The sequence below is a fragment of the Diachasma alloeum genome, unplaced genomic scaffold, assembly GCF_001412515.2.
Source record: "Diachasma alloeum isolate Michigan unplaced genomic scaffold, Dall2.0 Dall_scaffold_78908, whole genome shotgun sequence".
In the NCBI taxonomy this organism is placed as follows: Eukaryota; Metazoa; Arthropoda; class Insecta; order Hymenoptera; family Braconidae; genus Diachasma; species Diachasma alloeum.
Genome location: NW_021683643.1, coordinates 3201503 through 3222368, shown reverse-complemented (window position 1 = coordinate 3222368; position 20866 = coordinate 3201503). Strand labels below are relative to the sequence as shown.

At 38.2% G+C, this 20866-nt stretch overlaps 1 protein-coding gene across 2 annotated transcripts in view; it reads left to right on the top strand.

The window, feature by feature from the left end:
* Nucleotides 1-20866, top strand: part of LOC107047731 — a 43156-nt gene that overhangs the window by 16288 nt on the left and 6002 nt on the right. For both annotated transcript variants that reach the window (XM_015270544.1, XM_015270542.1), the window contains 2 exons: nucleotides 10381-11812; nucleotides 16166-16407. In XM_015270544.1, the coding sequence (XP_015126030.1) occupies nucleotides 10399-11812; nucleotides 16166-16407 (1656 nt within the window). In that variant the 5' untranslated portion in view covers nucleotides 10381-10398. The remainder of the gene's footprint in view (nucleotides 1-10380; nucleotides 11813-16165; nucleotides 16408-20866) is intronic.

The window sequence follows — 20866 nt, the reverse complement described above, 5'->3', positions numbered from 1 at the left end:
ATCATATGAGGCCGTGTGACGAACAATATTTTTCATGGCCGTGACTATTCGCACCATTGCGTGAATCACTCCCGTACACTCCATACACTCCACACATGCGTGAAGTTTGTGTGTTTCACGCAGCCGAATTTTCATAGTGCTGTGTATTTCACGCAGTTGAAGTTTCATACTACTGTGTGTTTCACGCAGTTGAAGTTTCATACTACTGTGTGTTTCACGCCGTTGAAGTTTTATACTACTGTGTGTTTCACGGAGTTGTATTTTTATACTACTGTGTGTTTCACGCAGTTGAAATTTTATACACCTGTGTGTTTCACGCAGTNTCAACTGCGTGAAACACACCGTAGTATGAAACTTCAACTGCGTGAAATACACAGCCGTATGAAAATTCGGCTGCGTGAAACACACAGACTTCACGCATGCGTGGAGTGTATGGAGTGTACGGGAGTGATTCACGCAATGGTGCGAATAGTCACGGCCATTTTTCATCACGCTGTGCGAAAAAGTAACTTCCCTTTTCCACACATTGTGATGAAAAATATCAGTTTGTGGTGAAAAATATGTGTTTTTTGGCTCGTGGGATTATATCACTTGCCTTCGGCTCGTGCTATAAACCTACCGTATTCAGCGCCCGTGAAGCGCTGCCTTATAGCCGGAATGACAAGAATAGTTCTTTATGGCCGTGTGTCGAACAATATTTTTTGTCAGTGATGTTACGTTCGACGAGTGGCCGAACTGTGCCTTTTTCGTTTACGAGTAAACGAAAAGGCATTTTTCGGCACGAGGTGAACGTAGCAGCAGTGTCAAAATAGTATATTTCGTAACGAGTGCAAAAAACATTTTTTCACGAGTTACGAACAATATTTTTCATCACGCTGTGACGAAAAGTGAACTTTTCGGCATGCTCCGCGTGCCTAAAATTCCCATTTCCGCCACATTGTGATGAAAAATATTGTTCGTAACTTGTGAAAAAATGTTTTTTAGCTCGTGGGATTATATCACTCGCCTTCGGCTCGTGATATAAACCTCCCACTCGCCAAAAAACACTTTTTTGCACTCGTTACGAAATATACTATTTCATCACAATGTGCCGGAAAGTGGACTTTTAGGCACGCGGAGCGTGATGAAAAATATTGTTCATGATATTTATTGAAGAAATTCACGAAAAACTATATTCAACAATGAAAAATCCGAAAAATTAAAGCGATCGCAGGATTTTCAAAACTAAAGTCTTGCTTGAAAGAAAGGTGTCCTTAAGGTGTAAATTCTGATAGTTATGTGCCGATCTACCATTATTGGGACTTATCATACCATCCACACTAAATAGAATATTATAATTAAAAAAAAATTATAATCGGGCTTCAATCTCTTTCCTTGTAACTTTATTTCAGAACGACGATCCATCAAAACAACTTGACAATTTAATATTCACCCGTTCAATCTCATTTATAATTTTATTAAAATTATCATTTTTAAAAATGTGGTTCACCATATTCGTACAATACAACTTTCTTAACGCAGAATCACTTGCTGCCTTCCTGAAGAACATCCAGTGCCCGAAGCTTTAAACAACAGGAAGAAATTATCTGTCATCCCCCCAATGTTTCAAGAGTTATTTCAAGGGCTGGTACCACCACCAGTACCTGAACGTGGAGGTTTAAAAAAAATCTAACATTATACCACTTCACTACAGCATTGACTCCTCCAATCGAAATCGAAGATCACCTCACTATTGCACTCGAATCCATCCCTATCATCACCAAACAACTCCGCGCCCTGTTCATACAACCCCCACCCCTTCCCACCGTTCAATCAAAACAATCACTGTACCAAAATCACCCTCCCCCCACCAGCCTTCTTTCACTTCTTCAGGCAAAAAATGTCACAACCAAGGATAATTTTCAAAATTCATTCCCCCTCGATCTATCCATTTATTCCACTGCAAAAAAAAACTGAGAATGAAGAGAGCAATGGAACAAGACTAGTATAGAGTGGGTGTTTTTTTTTGTGTATACCAAACCCAGTAGGTGGTGATGTGGGAGTTGGATATGGCGAGAAGTTGTTCCTAGATGGATGGAAGATCGGGTGTACCACGGTTGCCACGGCGACCGGCATTGATTCCTCCCCCTTTCCCTCCCGCCCGCCATTTTCAACCAGTCATTCTCCCTCCCTCCACCCATCTCCTACCCAAACCAATTTCCATCCTTCTCCCAACCCCCCTATTTACTCAATCTCTCTTTCTCCCTCTCTTTCCCTCCTCTCGACATTCTTTGTTCCCTTCTTTCCTCACTTTGTCCATTTTTCGTATTTTTGCCTCCCCCCTCTGCCCTCCTCTTTTTCTTATTTTATCTTTTTTTTTTTCAATTTTTACTTTTTCTTTTCTCACTACCACTGACTCTCTGTTTATGTCTGTCTCCCAGTTTTGCGCCGCGCGCATATAGGTATAGAGTTTATGTATTTGACCAATGAGAGAGGAGGAGGTGAGTCCGAGAGGGGCGGTGGGGGAGGTAGTAGGGAGGGTAGTCGAGTGAATTAGTGCCAGGAGGGTGGCAAGAGGAGCAAAAGACAGAATTTCAGTCTCACTATGAGAATCGTTGCCAGGGCAACCGGTGAATGTATATATTGTATAGGGATGTATTTATGGGCACAATGACAGAACAAACTTCACCCATGCTTGACTTCGTGAAGTCGTGTGGGTGTTTGGGGTTGACGTCAGTAAGGGTAGCTGTTTGATTCGACATCATTTTTTTTTTGCTGGGTCGGAAGCATTCTTCGGTATGAATGCAGACACTGAAGTGGAGTCTATTCTCATTATAGATGTAAGTGACAAAATTACCGATCAAATGATCGTCATGACCGGTAATTACCGCGCCGAGAATCTGACCATACGGTCAGAAAAAAATGACGATATGCATGAAATGACTGAATAAATTTTTACCGTCAATTAATTTACATCTACATAGATGACCCTCAATGTTCGAGTACTAGTCTAGTGATTTCTACACTGTTACAAATTTTCGGTGAAATTTCCACTACACTTTTCGGAAATTTTTATCACATTCAAGTTCCACTGAAGTTTCAAGGAATTTCGTCATTAAAATTCTGAATTTCGGGGACAAATCAATCAGAACTGTATTTTTTAGTTCAATTAGGCCCTGAAAATTAATAGATAACCGGAAAATTCCGATGAACATAATAAACGGGGTAGTTTGGTACTGAATGTTGATGTTTTGATTGAAAGTTCAAATAACTTGAAAAATTCTCGTCTTTATGCTTCTCAAAATTTTGAATTTTTCTGAAATTTCAAATTTTTTTCCCTTAAATTGCATTTAATGGCACTGTCCTGAAAATTACTAGTCAACTGTCCAAGAAATTTTTTTTTTTTCCAACAGTGTATCATTGAGAACGGGATCATTGGTAATAATTCATAAATAATATAATAAATGATAATAATTCAATAGGCAACTTGCATGAGTTTTTTTTCAATTTTCAAATCTCAAGTTTGAGACCTGAATAATTCATTTTTCATTCACAAACGTTCGAAATATTGCTTATTAATTGATAATTAATTGTTAACAGTTGAAGATTTCAAACGCTTTGAAATCGTTAATGACGTCACAGACGGTCGAGAGCCCGGCCAATCACAGAATGGCTCGGGTCGACCTAACCCAATCTTGAGGTGCGCCTCGGGCAATGGAGGACGACAACTCCCCACTCTCTTCTTTTTCGACCAATGAAGTGTTACCTGACCGTTTTCGTGACGTCATGACCGAAAAATTGGCCTGGAAAACGACTGATTTTCAATTAATTATCATGAGACATCCATGCTTATGCACATCACTTACGCCCATTTAGCTATACTAAGACAAAATTAATGTATGGTCGGAATAAATTTAGCATTGAGTAAATTCCCTGTAGTTGTTGGCTTACTAACAGAAATATTATGATGAGAATTGGACGGTCACCTTCGGAGTGCAGATGTTTGACAGAATTGATCAACACTATTAGAAATTTCTTGAAATTTCAGTCACAGCGTCATGTGAATTTTCAATGTTGTGAGGTTGAATTCAATTTCAAATGAAAGCGTTCACTACATTTCTTATTAATATTTAAAATTCAAGAAAATTGGGTTTTTTCATGTTAAACAATCATTGAATTTTCACTAAAAGCTTGAATTTCCAAACTCATCTTGAAAATTGATCATCGCATGCAATTCAATTTTCAATAGATTAAGAATCCAGAAAAGTTATTGCCGGAATTTCCAAAATTCTGCCGTATGGACCTAAAAGTCGAGAATTACTTGAATATTAAAGAAATTAACCCTAGTCTGGTCACCAAACGCGACCCTGCGATTTGGTCACCTCCACGGGGATTCGCCGCCGTGTTATCTAGGCTTTAGCGTTGCCGAATTCACTCTTCACTGCCCGGGCGCGTTTAGCGAGTTTCCGGCAACGTCGCGTCATGGGCAGTTTCATTCAACGTCGGAAAAAAATCATTCATCTATCCGAAATAATTTGTTTTCTTTAGAAATTTCGGGAAATATGTTCTAAAAACATATTATATATTATATATACAGAAATATCATGTAACTTTGTCGTATTCACTAATTTCAAGCTTGTCCACTCAAAATTTCAAAAGTAATTTCCTAACAGTGAAGAGACCTTTCTCGTAGCTCTTAAAATTTCCCCAACAGAATCTTTCTCTCTAAATTTTTCCAAACCCCTCTATTCCGAAGGTACTTTGAAAACAATACGTAAATAAAGTTCCCCTGAATTGTGTGAAACTTTTTCCGAGTTTTAATATCTCTGTTGCGGAGTTTGATTTTCTCTTCTCATGTCCTTCCAGTGACAGTGCTGAGGTCAAATGTGGGTCACGTCCTTAAATCCCCTTCCTCGATTCTACTGAGTCAATCTCCCATCGCACTATTTAAATTTAAATAAATAATTTTTTTTTTCATCTTGATTTGACACTCACTTTGTGAATGTATTGAGTGAGTCTGCCGAGCCATGAAAAAGTAGTTTACGAGCGTTCTCGCACGTGCTTACAACCCAGTTGTATACATGCGTATGTGTACATCCACCCAGGGGGTGGGAAGTGAGAGGGTTCTTTACGATTCGTGCGCCAGGATAGAGACTAGACTGCGATGACGATGGAATTTAACGTCTGCGCACCAGCTTCACTGACGTCAGAGCATATCCACGATATTCTTGACCCCCTCTAACAACATTACTGAACCAAAAGGAAAACATTTCGGAAGGTGGAACGAAAAAAAAAACTGGAGAGAATGTGTTTATGTTTCCTTTTGCATTCTGTTTACTGTGTACTATTCGCTTTACTCAACTAGACACTGGTTCGTGCCTGACCTCGGGCTCCTCCTCAGATACCGTTATGCTCCTTTATGCTGGCGGGTTGAAAGGGGCAAGTGCATGGATTTGTTATTGTCATAATCCTTGGAGAGATTAGGCGATTAAATTTTCAACATTTCAAAATAATTTTCCAATGAGAGGAGGACAATTCATTCATCAATTTCCACTATTTTTCCTCTCGTTTACCGTATTTTCTTGCATTGAACAAGATCTCACGAGCGAATAATACAATTACAACAGGTGAAATATTTCGGTATTATTTTTTCAAATGAAAACTGAATTTTTAATTTGTTAGTTTTACAACATATGATTGATTGACATCAAAATTTTTAGTACAGTGAGAAGAAAAGTTCTTTTGAGCAGTATTTTTTTACTTGTATCAAGAAGCACGAAAATTGAGAAAAGTAAAATATTTGAAAACTATTCAATAAATTGCTTCAACTAGAATTGGTTTGAGAAATCACTTTCTGGTCATTCATTCACAAATTATTCTCGTCTTTGAGATAAGGATAAATCCTCTTGACGAAAGTTTTTTCTGTCGCACTGTAACATATTTTCTTCTTGTCAATTTTCGAGCCATGAATTCCTTGAAAATTTGCAAAACTTTGATATTTTTTGAAAATCAGAATTCCGGGGATATCTTTGAATATCATGCTTGAAATGAATTCAATCATAATAGCTTGAAATGTTTGTTTTAATGCCATTAAGGCGAAGTTCAGAAATGATTGCGATAGCTATATTGGTTGATTTGATTTTTGATTGTTGAAAATTTCAAATTTTCATGAATTTCCCTGAAAGTGAGCTTTCTGATGGTTTCTTCAAATGTGATATTTCCAATGCATTCAAGCATGTCTAAATAAATTTTTTCTATTAACATTTCACTAGCGAAGCGGTAAACTGGGTTAAGTCGATTTTGACTTTTGGCCAATTTTTGATGAATATCTCGGAATCTAAGAGACATAGTGAAGTTTTTCTCATAACCTTTTTTATAGCCCTCAATTGCCTCTACAAAAAATCTCATGACAAAAATTTTTCTATCTCTTTTAGACTCTGAGATATATATCAAAAACCGGTCAATAGTGAAAACCGACTTGGCCCTTTTTACCGCTTCGCTACTGATTTTATCGAAGGGCTGAGGTGAGAGACAAAACCGTAAAAAAGACAATCGGTTGTACAGAAGAAAGGAATAATAAAAATAACGACGATGATGACATTCACCTCAGTTGAAAATCAGCCAAAATTAGTTTAAAAAAATCCCATTCACTATATTTTCCCGTCAAAATACTCGTCTTGTTTCTCAGTATATCGCCAGCTAAGAACAGGTCTTATGTCAACCGCCAACAATATCCCCTTTTCCATTCACAAAAACAATAATCTATGTACTCGAGTAAAATTACTCATCTCCCATTTCCGAACAATTTCTTCTCTCTCAATATTTCCCCAAAACCTTCTCTCAACATCATAAACCCCTCCCACCCCTCTTCCACCCCACGATCTGTTGACGTTAACCAAAAAGATATCAAGATATCGAGGCAAAAGACCCCAATATATAGTTCAACCATACAGCCATGAAGTTCCTCTTCACGGTATGCACGTGGGCCAGTGTATATAGAGCTACCACTGCGGTAGGATCGATTCGGTACCGGAGGTGGAAGCACTCCCCCCCTCTCCCCTCCCCCTGCGACCTCCCCTCTCCGCTTCAACCTCGTTTACAAGCCCCAATATACCCCTTCCCTTGCTCCTCACCTTCATCTTCGCTCTTCCTTCACTTCCCCCATCAACCCCCTCCGAAAATTCCTCCCCCTACCCACCAGTCTTCAAAATCCTCAGGCAACTCACCCCCACTAATTAGTGAATAATTAACAATAAAATAGCGAACGCTACAAATTCGCGCAACAATCATTGATCCAATGTTTACAAATATTTAACGAATGTGAATTCACCTCGAAGAATGTCAGTGAAATTCCACAGTGTAAAGACAAACCATGACCACTTATATACCTCCCCCTTTTTTTTTTCCCATTCTTTTTTGTTCTCCATCGTTATGCCTTTGGCAGAGGTCTACCACTCACAGATGCATCGAGTTTTCACAAATACACTAATACAAGTGTAGTGGAAACACGGTAATATTCACCATCTTCCTCTTGCCATCTCTCTCCCCCACTCGTTATTTCCCTCGCTCTCCCTCACTGCACTCGTTCTCTCTCGCTCGCTCTAGAGGTTTATGTACGGAGGCCACTATGCATGAGGTTACATTTTCCACACATACATTTGTTGTATATACCTGGTGCTGTGTATATACATAGGTACATATATATTGGAACAGGGGGGCCTCGACGTACGATGGAGAGCATCAACTATGGCGCGCGGTATAACCGTAGGTCGGCGCTAGGTACTTCAATGTACATAAACGTTTATATACAGTCTACCTATGTACTATGTACAGTCACATAGATCCAGCAGGCGAGGGGGCGGAGGGGAGGGAGAGGATATATCTATACGTGAACCAGCGCAGACGAGACTCTCTCGGGTTAGAAACTATCGCTGCGCGTGGAAGGGAGACAGGCAGAGGTATCTCGTACCTTTTTCATCGTACGAGCCCGAATAGTCCGACACTGGAAAGCGGAAAAGCACGAAGGCAATATCGTCGACCCGACGCCGTCTGCCTCACTCGTAAAATCCGAGTTCTCCTCATCCCCTCGGCGTTGGGTTCACTCTCGCCAGCCCAAAAGACTCGGATCTGATCCGCGATTTGGTTCATCAATTATTTCGAGTTCATTTGGATTCAATGGGGATCATTTGAGTTCAGGTCTCTGTTATTCAGGTTGTGAATGAGTTAGAGAGACTCGGGGATTTGAGTTTGTTTTTTCTGCTGAGAAGGTGAGGGGAAAGTAACTCACAGCCCCGAATTGTAGGAGTTAGAGGGACTTGACACTTTTTCTCTTCGTTTCGTTTGGTTTTGTTTTTTGGAGGGTTTTTTTTACAATTTTGGCGATTTTAGAATGGATGGAAACAGGATGGAGTGCGCGCGGCGTTGATTATTTCGGTTGACTGAGGCGTTGGGAACCGGAGAGAGAGGGATTCTCACTATCAGCCGAAAAGACTTGGGGCGATCTATCACTGATGCGTCAGTCATTTAGGATTCATTCGATTGAACATTGAACTGTCAATACTCCTCTAGCGAATGTGTACAGCGATACAAGTGCAGACGATTTTTTTTATTAATATCTGAATAAAATCAGGGTTATTGAAAACATCGCTGTAGAAATTATTAATTTTCATTATTAACCCCTCATGTACGCGGTCAATGCCATGAAAACATCGACCCATGAAAATAGCAATGACTCTCTTTGAAATTGATTATTTCCAAAACTATGGAATTTAACTCAAATAACAACGAAAAAAGAAGTACTGTAGCTACAATTACATATCGGTTTCATGATTTTCTGTTGATTAGAAGTCATTAGATTCTAGTTGTATTGAACGTACTCCACGCTTGGAAACAAAAGGGCCCCGATCCGTGAGGGGTTAATTTTTGGTTGAGTCTCTCTAATTTCTGCTCTCCACAAGTCTCAATTCATTGTCTTCTCAACCTCAACTCAATTGATTGAATATAAATTCGTTTCTTTACAACTCGCTGAAGATTTCCAGCAGAAGAATAATCGAAAGCCCCGAAGAACATGAATTAGAGAAATTGTCATCATTTGTCGCTGATTTTGCTGATTTTTTTTGACGATATTTTTGGAGTATGTTTCATGTCGATCGAGAAATGTCAGTCAAAAAACGGTGAACTGCGCGCGGCGTCTGGGAGTACAACTCTGAGGCGTCGGTGTACCAGAGAGAGAGCCAACGCGCGGAGAACGGCTGACCCGGGTTAGCGCGGCGATGACGACGTGGGGGTAGGGAAACCAGTACCATGTAGGTGAGGTAGCGGGGACGACAGGGGAAAGTGGTGGGGATGTATGACGCTATTCTCTGCCTGTGCTGTACGCTAGCCAAAGGCACTGTGAAAACTCGAGCGCTCACTCCGACGCGAACCGGTGAACCGGGTGGACGGGTGCTTATCACTCCCTGAGACTCTGTCACTGAGAGAAAATACAACTGTTTTTATTTCTACCACAAGCGAAAATTCTTTACTCACGGACTAGTAATCCCACTCCTTCATCTCATTAAACCCAAAGAAAACAATTGAGATAAACTCCCGATATTTGACTCTTAAAAGCCTCATTTCGACTGATTAATTATCTGCTAAATTAAGTAATTCATTTGATCGATTAATCAAGGATGATTTTCAATGGACTTGCGAGTGGTTTAATCACATATTTGCGTGTTAAGGGGGCAAGAGGGTGGGGTTCAGGGACTTAATTGGAGAAAGGTAAATGTCCAGTCGTCTCTCCACTTTTCTGTTAATTCCATTAATCATTATTATTTATTGATTAATCTTTGGGCTCATTCAATTGGATTAATCGAGCTTATGATTAACTTTTATGCCATTCGAAGCACTGAATTCCGATGAAGCACAAATACTATTAATTGTCATCCGTTCTCGCTTCTCTCACACGCTGGTCTAAACACTTCAACTCTCCACAGGAGTGGTGCGCGGTACCAGCCTAGACCGTACGGCTTATTGATCCCTTCGCTTTCCTCATCCTCTACGTTTTCCCCCAGCTTATGATACCTTCGAATAAATTATTGAACGAATAAACCTTCATTAATTAATGAAGCCCAGAAGCTTTTGTTATTCATAAGTGAAAGTGGACTTTCATATCATTCTGTACATATCTCCTCGACAAAGGAATTCAGAAGAAAGTATCATACGATATATTTTTTTTTTCGGGGGTTTCGTTCGCCACAAAAAAAATCCTGACTTTTTCCCATCACTTCCACATTTGCCGAATAATCTAGATGTAAATTTCCTCAATATATTGAAACACTTAGTTTAATAAAAATAATTATGCTAATGAAAATTTATAAACATGCTTTCTTTTTGTTGATTTTCTGTTCGAAAAAATAGATCAGATAAAGGCACGAGATGGAATCGGCTTTGGCCCAGGACATACCTCCCCTCGTTGAGGCCCAAGAGGATTCCAGCTCAGTGGATCAACCAACAAGTAACGATGAGGCGTTTGTTGAAGCCCCCGTGACATCCGCCACCCACTTCAATGCAAACAATCATCACGATGATTCACACCAGGAATGTACATCACAACAATTGTCCCGCAATGGTGCAATGGTCCCAACAATTGACGATTACGAAATCTCCAGCATTTCCAAAAATAAGAGCCCCGTTAATACCGGAGTTATCGTGACAGATGTGAATTCCCTTGGTGATAGACTGTGCTCTTACAGTGCTTCATCACCTAAGGAGAGGCCGCGTGATTTTGCGCCGATAAATGCGGAGATGAAGAAGATTGGAGTGGAGATTTCGGAGGAGGAGGCTAAACAATTGAAAAATGATATCAGACGATTATCACCAGTGCTAGTGAGTACTCACGAACGAACTCTCGGTGAGATATCGTTGACATCAGATTCTGGACTATTTGACGATGATAAGCACGAGCATAATGATCAGGAAGCATCACAGAGTTGTTTAGTGGATAATGTTGAGAGTGTTGTGAGTGATAATGATGATAAGACGAATGAAACTGATGGGACAGGTGGGGGTTTGGCGGTGGGGGAGGGGGAGGGTAGAGTCAGTGATAAGGAGAGGATGAGTACGCCGAAGGGTTTGATGATCGTGTTGGAGCGCATTGATAAGACTCCGGAGGGCTTGAAGCTGAAGATGAGGGAGGGGAATGAGTTGGGGGTGGAACACACGTGTGTGAGTGATCTGAGGAGTGTCGAGGATGCCGAGGGATTTAGTTTGTCGCCCAAGTACTTGGAGAATGATCAGTTGATGAGGAAGAGTCCGATGGTGATGATTGAGAGGGTTAATGGACTGGGGGAGAAGCCGGTAGAGCAGGGTGAAGTGAGAATTGCGAGGAAGCTTGAGGTGGAGTTTGAGGAGGAGGATGATGTGCTGGAGGCCAGCAAGATTAGTGAATCTTCTGACTGTTTGGGGGATGTGGGGAGGGAGATTGGAGATGTTCAGGAGCAGCATGATACTGAGACTGAGACTGAAACTGGGTCTGATAGCTCGGAACTCATTGGCATGACTGTTAACGAGACTGTCAGGTGCGGGGGAGATGCTATTGTTTGTGATGAGGTGAATCCGGAAGTGATGGCGAGGCTTGGGGCTGGGGAACCTGAGGCCTTTACGGAGGACTCGGCTGAGAGCCTGGCATTGGCCACGGGGGCCAGGGATGAAGTCAGGTCGGATGGCAGCGACTCCGGGCTTGGGGGAGAAATTCCGGGGGATCCGGGACCTACGCCGGCACCTGAGAGCGATTCAGAGACGAGCTTTCTGGATAGAATACCTGATGATATTCTATCGGATAAGGAGAAAGGTGAGGGACGATTTGGGATTTAATTATGGGGTTTGGGGAGTTTTGCCAGGGATTGGACTCGGGTGATTTGAGTTTTTGGTTTGGATTAATTTTTCAGTGGAAGATAAGGGAACCACAGATTTTTCATTTTTTGCGCTCGAATGGAAGCTTTGTAATCGCTGGAATTTAAGTTTGCAGTTTTTTGGGTTAGGGTAACTAAATGTGGTCTAAAATGTCTGAATTCGCGATTTTTAGATATTCTGTCGGATAAGGAGAAAGGTGAGGGACGATTTGGGATTTAATTATGGGGTTTGGGGAGTTTTGCCAGGGATTGGACTCGGGTGATTTGAGTTTTTGGTTTGGATTAATTTTTCAGTGGAAGCTAAGGGAACCACAGATTTTTCATTTTTTGCGCTCGAATGGAAGCTTTGTAATCGCTGGAATTTAAGTTTGCAGTTTTTTGTGTTAGGGTAACTAAATGTGGTCTAAAATGTCTGAATCCGCGATTTTTAGATATTCTGTCGGATAAGGAGAAAGGTGAGGGACGATTTGGGATTTAATTATGGGGTTTGGGGGAGTTTTGCCAGGGATTGGACTGGGGGTGATTTGAGTTTTTGGTTTGGATTAATTTTTCAGTGGAAGATAAGGGAACCACAGATTTTTCATTTTTTGCACTTGAATGGAAGCTTTGTAATCGCTGGAATTTAAGTTTGCAGTTTTTTGTGTTAGGGTAACTAAATGTGGTCTAAAATGTCCGCATACGCGATTTTTAGATGTGTCTGTGTGTATGTAGGGGAGGGTGGGGCAATATGGACATCTAGGATAAAATGGACACTCAAAAAATTTGCGAATTTTTTTTTTCAAAATTCAAATTTTAAAAAATTGGTTCATTGGGCAATATGGATACTGATAAATTCGTGTAGGATAGACTCAGATGGGCGCTCAGAAAAATAAGAAAAAATTTTCAATAATTGAATTTATAAAAATTGTTTCTTGGCCAAGCCCACTTGATCACTTGAAAAATTGTCATCAAAATGGAATTAGTCATGGCTCAAAAAATTGATAATANCGGGTGATTTGAGTTTTTGGTTTGGATTAATTTTTCAGTGGAAGCTAAGGGAACCACAGATTTTTCATTTTTTGCGCTCGAATGGAAGCTTTGTAATCGCTGGAATTTAAGTTTGCAGTTTTTTGTGTTAGGGTAACTAAATGTGGTCTAAAATGTCTGAATCCGCGATTTTTAGATATTCTGTCGGATAAGGAGAAAGGTGAGGGACGATTTGGGATTTAATTATGGGGTTTGGGGGAGTTTTGCCAGGGATTGGACTGGGGGTGATTTGAGTTTTTGGTTTGGATTAATTTTTCAGTGGAAGATAAGGGAACCACAGATTTTTCATTTTTTGCGCTCGAATGGAAGCTTTGTAATCGCTGGAATTTAAGTTTGCAGTTTTTTGTGTTAGGGTAACTAAATGTGGTCTAAAATGTCCGAATACGCGATTTTTAGATGTGTCTGTGTGTATGTAGGGGAGGGTGGGGCAATATGGACATCTAGGATAAAATGGACACTCAAAAAATTTGCGAATTTTTTTTTTCAAAATTCAAATTTTAAAAAATTGGTTCATTGGGCAATATGGATACTGATAAATTCGTGTAGGATAGACTCAGATGGGCGCTCAGAAAAATAAGAAAAAATTTTCAATAATTGAATTTATAAAAATTGTTTCTTGGCCAAGCCCACTTGATCACTTGAAAAATTGTCATCAAAATGGAATTAGTCATGGCTCAAAAAATTGATAATAATACTCTCTTAATTCTATCAGAATATGAGGAGGGTCGCATAATTCGTTGTTAAGTTATAGCACATTGTTTACGCAATTTGAAAGAGAAAATCTGTTTTTTCATCATTATTGGAAGAATCATCAACAATAGTAATTAAATCAAGGCTGGAAAAGTATCTTTCATTGTCTTGTTAATCAAGTTGAAAAATGGTGAGAAAAGCATCATTGCTTATCAAGCTACAGAATACCGTCATGAGCTTTTTATATAAAATCGCTATCTCTATTATTCAGGTATCAGTTTATTATGTTGAATACTTACTCATACTGATTCATGATCTCGACTAACTTTCGATAGGACCTGCGTTAAACTCTGGCTACATTCTGAATAAACCCTGATTACATCCCGGCTATAGACCGATCAAACCTTAATTGAACCTTGATTAAACCCGGGCTGAGAACGAATTTGAGTATTGAGAGGGTCTGAATGTAGAATTATTTGACAGAACGACATAATACGCAAAATTTTGATGACATTCAATTGATGATAGTACTATGACATGAAAAAATAGAAGAAGAGAACCTATTTGGAAGCAAATTCCTAATTTATTAGCAACAATAATTATACTTATTTATAAAAAAATGCAATTATCCACTTGTTCAGGAGTGTGTCGTCTCTCAATTCTACATTTTTTTTAATTTTCATCGTGTTTAAAAAATTGAATTGAGAATTGGCCAGTGTCACTCATAAAATAATATACTGAGAACCAACATCGGCGATAATCACTGTTCTAAAATTTTCGGGGCCAATTTTCTTGAGTAAAATGATAAAATGGGTAATTGTTCAATTCCTGGATCTTTTCCAATGTTTTCTTGCCTATTTTTCAGAAATATAAGATGCATTTTTCAGAACTTACACTTGAAAATCACAGTAAACTTGAAATTCGACTCACTTTTGGTTTGAAAAGACATCTTTTGAAAATATAAAGTTATTGTATTTATTTTATTTTCAACGGAATTCGTTGCAAGTCCGAGAACTTGCAACTGGCTATCGCCCCAGGGCCTTCATCCAGTCAAGTTATTGTATTTTTTTTTTTAATTGTATTTTTCACTGATTCCGGATTTTCTTGTTAGATTAATATTGACATTGACATCACATGACATTACGGATTTCCGCTCTCAAATTTCCTGCGGCAATGTCTGGAGAGTGATCATTTTAACTCCAGTCAATTAAAGCCTACTGAAATTTCCTAGTTATTGTAATTACACGAGTTTAAATTTTTCTGTAGGCAAAACATTTTTTTACGAAACAAATGACTTCGAGGTTTAAAATTAAAAAAATTTCGAATTCTCAATTTCTTAGGGTTTATTTTCTACGGAGGGAGAATTGTAATGACAATTTCTATTTCTAGAATCAATTCCCGTGGAATTTTTAGTCTCTCGTAAATTCCTTATGAAATTACTTCACCATCCGCCAAAGTGATCAGTGAAATTGAGACAAGTATACTTCGGAGATTGAAATCTTCAATTTCCAATTTACTCTATTACTTTTCTCAAAATGAACGAGTTTCCAATCTACTACGGGCTTTTCCCACTAAGAAATACGTAATAAGGGTGAACAATTAATTTTCTAATTAAAAAACCATTCAAGATTAACAAATGTCAGAAATCTGTCTTAATGAAAACCAGTGATGAAGAAATCCTTGAAATAAGTGAAAATTTCACTTTTTTGTAGAAATTTTTCTCTAAAAAAGAGAAAGAAATCCTAACTCTCAGTCATTTTCACTTGAATTTAGCATAATTGTACTTGAATGAAAGCACATATGCTCTTGTTTTAAGAAAATCTGGGTTCTGAAACTCAGAACTGTTGGGTTCATAAAATAAAAATCTTGGAGTTTTTGAATCAAGGACATCTGAGTTTTGAAATTAAAAACATACTCGTTTCTGAAATGATCATTTTTCCTGCTCAAAAATTAATTGACTGATGTTTATAAATGTTTCATCATTTAAAGTAGTTCACATGCCACTTGAGCTCAATTAATCTTAAATTCATGTTCAATATATGCAGACTTTTATCCCTTTCAAATGTTTTTGGTTTCATAACTAAGTTCCTAATAATTTAAAAAACCAATGGTTCTCGTTGTTAAAACCTTCCTCAGTGGAAATAATTAGGTTTTCGATAATTAATCGTGAGTACTTCCATCTGAAATCGACGAACCAATTTCTTTCTCTTAGTACAACGCATTTTAGAATCATGAAAAAATCAGTAACTCGATTGTGGAAACTAGAAACATTTTGCTCTGTAAATTAAAAATCTTCCACTCCCGGATTATTTCCAAAACCGTATGAAACCCGTCACGGTAATATGCCACTCCTCTCTCCTGAAAATCAATAATTTCGCATGGAGTCTAAAAACCGAGAAAAACTTTAATGACCAAAGTTTGATATTCACCGCCACTAGTTTATGTATAACCCTTCCTGCCTCCCGTAAAAAAAACGCCCAGAACTTGAGTAAATTCATCTTCCAGCGATGAATTTATCAATTCAGGAGCGCAGAAATAACAGCTGATATTAATGATTATCACGTATTTGATTAAAGTGGTGAATACACTGGATGACTACGGGTCACCTAGCGGCAGTACCAATGCAGTGACACTGCCTAGTTTCCCAACGCCACAAAAGAGTAGCCTGAAGCGACGATTGAGCGACTGCATGGAGGGTGAGCCGAATGCCAAACGTAACAACAGTGAGCCAGCTAGGAAAAAACGTAATATACAGTTTGACGCTGTTACGGTTTATTATTTTCCACGGTCTCAAGGATTCACCTGTGTGCCCTCTCAGGTATTGATCCAACATTAATTATTATTTCTTTGTTACACTAATAGAAAATTTCTCCTAAAATTTCATGGAATAATTTTTGGAATATTCAGCAACGAATAATTTAGGTGATTTGGTCTGAAACGGATTAGGTAGTCAATTTTATCTAGTGACTGGCTGTGCGGCCGGGTTCGCCCGGACAGAATAAGGGAAAATTTAATACCAGGATTTTCGAGAATTCCTGCAATTAAAAAAACATCTCGATGTTTCTGACTTTTTTTAGAACACCGGAATAATCAAGAAAATTTGAGGGGTTCACAAAGCAATTGAGAAAATTTGAGGCTGTTCTAGAAACATTGAGGTGGTTTTTTTTAATTGCTAAAATTTTAAAAAATTCAGGTATTCAATTTTTTTTTATTCTGCCCACATAGCTAGTTTCCAAATAACAGCTAGTTATTCATAAGTGGTTGAATAATAATGATGCGAACAAGAAAACATTTTTTAGAAAACCGGAAAATTTCCTGTATTTTTCGAGAAAACCTGAAAATTCGCTTGAACTTTTGAGAACTTTCAAATTCTCTGTGAAACCGATGAATTTTCTCGAATTTTTTTAACCCTAGATTGGTCACCCTATGAGGGAAATCCCGCCGCGCGTCGTTTTTCTTTAATTACAATTGACTGGCTTACCGAAAAAATTAAAAAAAATTTGACTTTGTCAACTGAAGTTTCTTAAAAACAAATTTCCCAAAATTGTGAAAGAAAACAAATTATTTCGGACAGATGAATTATTTTTCTCCCTGTTAAATAAAACTGCCTGTGACGCGATGTTGCCAGAAACTCGCTAAATGCGCCCGGGTAGTGAAGAGTGGATTCGGCAACGCTAGTCTAAATAACACGGCGGGGAATCCCCGCGGAGGCGACCAAGTCGCAGGAGCGCGTTTGATGACCAGACTAGGGTTAAGACTGAAACTTTTTTCGAAAACCGGAGAATTTCTTCGAATTGTTTAGAAAAACTGAGAACTTCCTGAAATTTTTTGTAAAACCAAAAGATTTTCTCAAACTTTCTATAAAACCCGAGAATATTGTCAAACTTTGTAGAAACCTCAAAAATATTCTTGAAAACTCGAGAATGTTCCAGAATTCTCCAGAATTTTCCAGAAAGCTCTAGAATGTTCTAGAAGTTTCTACGCACAAGAAACCAAAACGTGCATAATTTAGCATGCATCGTAGGACAATAACTTGTAGCCTAAAGCCGATTGGGGACCCTAAACAATATAATAGTAAAAATACAATTGAAATCCATTCATTGGTTTTGCGGGAATCGCGGCCAAAGAAGAATCTGGGCAACATATTTATTATATTTGAGATGAAAATATTTGAGATTATGAAAATCCAGACGGCTATTGCCTCGAATTAGCAATTTACTAAAAAATCGATTCGATGGGAAGTTTAATTTTGGCGTGGATTTATTTGCTCCAATCCATTCTAATAGTTTTGTTTTATTCAAACTTTCGTATTTGTTGGAAATAAAAAACATCGTCTCATTTTTCATTTTCAAAACAAATAAATATTTCGCGAATCATTCGATCGGAAAATCAATTGAAAGTCACAATGTTGAAAAACGGGATGTTTGTTACCAAATTTTCGAAGAATTTCTTACAATGTTAAATGTTCATTTTCTTCCACGGGGACAATGTGATATGTCCATGCATGTATTCACATCTTGATTATGAAATCTGATAATGTATTTTGAGAATCCCTTCATTTGCTACAACTGAGGGTCTCTAAGAGCATTACACCGATGAAAAGGATTAGTTATTGTTAGCGAATGGATTTAATTGGAGTCGAGGGTCTATTTGGTCTCACCAAATGTTCATTCGTTAATAGTTAACAAATGCATATTTGAGGAGCCTTGTTTGACTCGATTTTCACTTTTCAAGTGAACCATTCGTTCACTATTAACGAATATTCATTTGGTCGTATTCAACTCTACCATTCGTTAATATTTAACGAATCTCGTTTAGAATAAATGAATCAGTCTATCAGTGTACCCTCGAAAGAATTTAGTAGGGAAAAGGTAGAAAATGAGGGTCACGGCTAAAGTAAATTTGAAGCTTATTTTACAAATTTGTCCGATATGGACAGGTTTGGAGAAATTAATCAAGTGATTCGTTAATAATTTGACGAATTCTCTTTTTATCCTTTTTTGTATGCAAACCAATTTATATATGCACAGAGAACAACCTTTTAGTTTTTAGTTTCAGTTTTAGTTTTAGAAATCACAGGCCCTTAATTTCAAATAAAATAATTCCTTCAAATGAAACGAAGTATTGTTAAATCTTAGCTAAGAATTATTCAAATGTTCATATGAATACTCCTGGAAACCAGAAATATTTAGAATTAAATTAAATTCTAATTTTCAGGATTATTGTCACTGAAATCCCCGATAAAATTATCCAATTTTAGAATTATCTCACGCGTTGAGTCTTAAAACGGCAGGTCTTTCAAAATTATTCCCTGTGTTCATAATCTTTGAACTATTTTCGGTGTTTACTCTACCAACGAAATATTTGTTTACTATATGAGTAAACTTTCATGCATTCATAATTTCTCTGTTTGTAATGGAATTGCTTCCGGAGTGAACCCACTTTTCATTCAATGGCAAAAGTTTCATCACTTGATAATGAAAATCAAGTAACAAATTATGCTTAAAACCCGGCTGTATTATCTTTCGAACGTGATCTTGATGAACCAAGCAGGGGTTCGAGTCTATCCGACAGAAGGCGTGTGACCGTTACGTTTTACGTTATTAGTTTCCTTTTTTTCGTTTCTACTGATTTTATTGGAAGTAAACTTCCAAATAGATACGTAGGAATTCCCTATCCTTGTGATAGGCATACAACCGTAACCACATGCTACAGGGTGTCGACAGGAACATATTCAACCTTTTAATGAAATCGTTTTATACAAAAGGTTAAATATCTCCGAAATCGCTCGGCCGATTGCGCACATCCAAAATACCAGCCTTCGGTATTACAAGAGCTATAATCATACCAAATTTCAACTTGCTATCTTCATTTTTGCATCCGAATGAAAGCCTTGTTTTTTACCCATTTTTCGGTTTTCTAATTTTGATTGCAAATGATCTAGAATGTTATGAAACGTGAAGAAATGATGTTTTTAGGGTCATGTCTGTGTGTATGTATGTGACAACTTGGGTTTTTGGTCATTAATTTTTAGAACATTCTCCATAAATACGGAGAAATTTCCAGATAAAAATCTGAAATTTTGGCTCATTGTATCTATGATTGAGCTCAACTCAACTTCTCCTGTAGTTCCGGAGATATAACAACTGGTTTAAATTTTTCTTCTTCAATATCTCCGAAAGCACTGTACCGATTTCAATTTTCCTTTCTTCAAAATACTCGCTTCGATGGCCCCTATCTAGGTCAATCGAAACACATATACCCGTTAATCCAAAGTTTGGGGATGTTCCAGTTTGTCTGTTTTTTCATGAAAAATCTTGTACGCACGATAACATGAGAAAAAATGGAAATAGCAAGTTAAAATTTGGTATGATGCTAGCTCTTGTAATACTAAAGGTTGGTATTTTGGACGGGCGCAATCGACCAAGCCATTTCTGAGATACGCAACCTTTTGTGTAAATATATTTCGTTAGGTATTTCACAAATTACTTAACGAATTTGATGTTTTCTTTTTTCAAAATACTCGTCTCGATGGCTTCTGCCTAGATCAATCAATATATCTGCACCCATTCACACCAAATTTTCTAAATATTGCATTCATTCTTGTACGCACGATAACTTGAGAAATCATTAAGATAGCAAGTTGAAATTTGGTGTTATTATTGCTCTTACAATATTGAAAGTTCGTATTTTGGATAGGTACAATCAGCCCAGCAGTTTCGGCGATATTTAACCTTTTGGATAACTCTATTCCATTAAAAGGTTGGATATCTTCCTGCAGACACCCTGTTGCGGGTGGTTACGGTTATAAGCCTGGCGCAAATATAGGGAATTGCTACGGATCCATTCCAAAGCTTACTACCAATGGAAGTGGTTGAAATAAAAACACAAAGCTTCCATTCCGAAGCAAAAAAATGAAAAAAACTAATAACGCAACAACTAACGGTCACATGCCTTCTGTCGGATAGGCTCCAACCCCTACTTGTTTCTACTGCTTTTTATTGCACAATCATATTTTTTCAAAACTCATCTGTGATAGGAAATAAAAATCACAGATGGGAAATATTTCACATTGTATCGATGGAAAAATAATGGAGAAAACATTCGGGGGATAATGCACCCGGACCTTAATGCGGGGAATTGTTTTGAATAATCCAATAGACAATGGCTTCTCTCAACGAAAATGATGCTATTTATTCGGTTTTCGCCGAGGAGTTCTCCGGTGTTGATGAATTGTTTACTGAGCATCAATCAATCACGTACTCCTATTGTGACAA